We start from the raw sequence: 3,449 nt of genomic DNA, 5'->3' as shown, positions 1-3,449 counted from the left end.
GGCCTTGAAATGTCGAGTCAGACATGTAAATGAATACAATGACTATGTTCGTTTTTCTTCAGTGGCTGCATGGCACTCCCCCTCTGCTCGATTTCTTCACCCTATGTATTATTCATATGATTTGCTCACATTACCTAAGTACAAATTTGTTAAATTATTTCTGTGTGTTGACTCCCAAGGGGCCTGGTCTTTGGTATCATGTTTAAAACCTATGCGAAAGTGTGGTTATGACTGGGGCTGCCCCTGGGGTCTGTTCCTCGACAGTTTCTTGTACTACACTAATATCCTTGATTGGCTCTCTCAACCCAACAGCTGAAGGTCAAATTGATATTCAACCCGCAAGTGTAATTAGACAGAGGCAATTACATATTCTCAAAAGCTTTAATCGGAGGAGAAAAATCAGCAGTGGATAATTTCCGTGTAATTTATTCAGATTGTCTTTTTTTTTTCTTCCTTTTGCCTTGTCATAATCAGGTAGAAATACTTATTAAGACGCAAAATTAGACCCAGTCAATAACCATTTGCAGGATTCAAATAGCAGACAGGCTGCGTTAGCACACAGTAGGTGTAGCCTGGCTGAGGCAATACTTTCATTTATCATTATTTTTCAGTTGGTGTTAGGCCTGCTATGTCTGTGCTCGTAGCTTGTCTGTTTTGACTTACGCCTTGATGCATGTAGACGCCAGGTGTAGACCCCAGGACAGTGGGGGTTCAGCCCTCTTGTTTACACCAGACTGAGACACATGGCAGCTCTGTCCATGTAGGCACTTTTTAAGTGCATGAGGAAAAAAGTGTGTTTACTGTAAATACAGAACCATATATACGTATACACAATTATATTTGTAAAATTAAGAATAAAACAATCAAAGTTGCTGTTAGCTGTAATTAATTGCACCAACTTATTACGTATAATTTAAACTATATTATAAGTTAAATTGTTTTTTTGTTTGTGACACGTGGATACTTGTTGCTTAGTTTATTATATGCCCATGTATGCCCATAAAGTGAAGTTATCGACATTGAATTTAAACATTAGAGATATGTTTTAAGTACTATCAAACTTCTAGAAGTTGGAAGATGGTCTCATAAAATAAATACATATTTAAAAAAATAGCATGATGCCTGAGGGTGAACATCAAGTCATCAAGTTGTTGTTGTTTTGTTTTTTAATCTGTAATTCATTGATTTATATTTTGTCACCATCACTGTTAACAGGTGAGAAGCCCTTCAAATGTGAGTTTGACGGCTGCGACAGACGATTCGCCAACAGCAGTGACCGGAAAAAGCACTCCCACGTCCACACCAGCGATAAGCCCTACAACTGCAAAGTGAGAGGCTGCGATAAGTCCTACACACACCCGAGCTCCCTGAGGAAACACATGAAGGTGCACTGCAAGTCCCCCCCGCCCAGTTCAGGCTACGAGTCCTCCACCCCGTCCCTGGTCTCCCCCTCCTCAGACTTGGGCCGGGAGCCAGGAGGCTCCTCGGTGCTGTCGGAGCCGGTGGGAGCCTCCCAGCCCGCGAATTTAAGTGAATGGTACGTGTGCCACAGTTCAGGTGCCAGCGGCGCACACACACCACCCAGCGGGCCCTCCACACCTGACCCCACAGACGAACCACCTTACAGAAATCCAGAACCGAGGGATGCGTTTTAATCCAATTGGACTCCAACACGGTGCCAGAAGTGACAACACATTTTCAAAAGCCTAACTATTAAAATGGTTTGGCTTTGGTGCCTGTGTATGCCTGTGAAGGCCCACTGGTTCCCTACCGGATGAGCCTCCAAATAGACACCCAGAGCCAAGAGACGCATTTGAACCACATTGGAAGGAAAACGTTCAAACCTTAAATATGTGCTAATTTCCAAGCACAGTAAAAAATAATATATTTTCAAACCTCAGCTATTGAAAATGGTTGGCTCAGTGCCTATCCGCCCTGACTGGTCCACTTGTGGAGAAAGTCGTGTAAATTCGTTAGACTATGTGGTACTTCATTGTAGGCTAGGCATGTTGGTGTAGGATTATTTTGTAAATTCGAGTTTTGACTTCATTATGCTTTTAATTTATTTTTCAATCTGATATTGAATGCTTTTGTATTATCGAACCAAAGTGCATGTTTCAATTAGGGAGGGAAAAAGTGTACATTTGTAAATTTTGTAAGTTTCGATGTGTTGATGTTTCGTAAGGATCTGTCTCCAAGCAGTTGCTTACTGCAGTTATTTGTACAAACGTTTTATGTTTACAGCATTACTTTTCCATTTGTGTAAAGGGTCAACAATTGAACTGTTTCATACGCCTGCAGTATTTGATATGCGACCGTGTAATTATAAATGTTTTATCAAAGTGGGCATTTTGTGATTTTGTATCATCAATATATTTTCTTTTTAATATCTGAAATCGAGCGGCACTCAAAATGCGTGCCGAATTGCCTTGTATTTTGTGAGTCTTTTGAATAAATATTGTATGACTAAAGTGTAAACTCTACTGAGCCATTCGGGTCTATATGGAATTTACAGCCGATTATCAATTATCTTAAAAGTTTTCTGGGGAACATGTATGTCTTGTTTAAGTCTTTAAAAATAATATTTCGGTAAAAAAAAAAAAAAATACGGTTGTCTACTATATCCACGTTTACTTTTCGGTCCGATGAAACAGCTAAGACTCAAAGAAATAAAAAGTAATGAAAGGTCCTTTAAATTACATCTAAATATGTTATTTTCGAAAGTGCTTCTCGGTGAAAGGGACCATTTTAATAGCGCTTCACTTGTGTTAAGTCTTACTTTCTCAGCGGAGCTGTGGTTTGATGCAGACGGGGCAGAGTTTGATGAAGGGCTACAATATTCTGATCCAGACTTCAAAGAGCATTTTGTACAAAGAGCCATTTTTTTTCACGACGGTGAATCCTCATGGTGAATTAAGATTTCTATAGCAATAGCCAAGTCAAACTCAAATGATATGGGGCCAAGTCCGTGGACTCAAAAGCCCGCTCTAAAGAATGTAATATTTGCTTCCCATGGGGTAGGAAACGGTAATCTATGTCCTTTATATTGCAGACGAGGGCAGTATAAAGAAGAAAAATATATTCTTTTGCTCCAGGCCTACTTTACGACAATCAAAGGAGAAGCCGCTGAAACGAAGTTGTCCCACACCATAATAGACTTGCATTGCAAGAGGGCCGAACTGCCCGATGGATACATATGACCATAATCATATTTTAAGCGAACGTAGGCCTACATGAAATATAGGTAAACCGTAAACGCTCGGCTGCCTATAATGATAACTAAACAGTTAATAGTATACGTCTAAATTCATTATTTCTACTTTGAGCAGCATTTGTAGATTGTTACGAATAGAAGCCTATAAAAAATAATGAAATGTTTGAAATAGGTTTGTAGAGGAGTGAAAACGCACAGCTAACCAGAAACCTGAAGAGCTCTTTTACGCGGGGGG

General features: G+C 40.0%; 1 protein-coding gene across 2 annotated transcripts in view; it reads left to right on the top strand.

The window, feature by feature from the left end:
• Positions 1-2,481, top strand: part of zic4 (zic family member 4) — a 5,577-nt gene extending 3,096 nt beyond the window's left edge. For both annotated transcript variants that reach the window (XM_032503768.1, XM_032503767.1), the window contains one exon: positions 1,216-2,481. In XM_032503768.1, coding sequence (XP_032359659.1) covers positions 1,216-1,655 — 440 coding nt within the window. In that variant the 3' untranslated portion in view covers positions 1,656-2,481. The remainder of the gene's footprint in view (positions 1-1,215) is intronic.
• Positions 2,482-3,449: the final 968 nt, after the last annotated feature.

The sequence above is a fragment of the Etheostoma spectabile genome, chromosome 22, assembly GCF_008692095.1.
Source record: "Etheostoma spectabile isolate EspeVRDwgs_2016 chromosome 22, UIUC_Espe_1.0, whole genome shotgun sequence".
NCBI lineage: Eukaryota > Metazoa > Chordata > Actinopteri > Perciformes > Percidae > Etheostoma > Etheostoma spectabile.
Note: the sequence above shows the minus strand (reverse complement) of the source record. Positions and strands in the feature narration are given on the sequence as shown.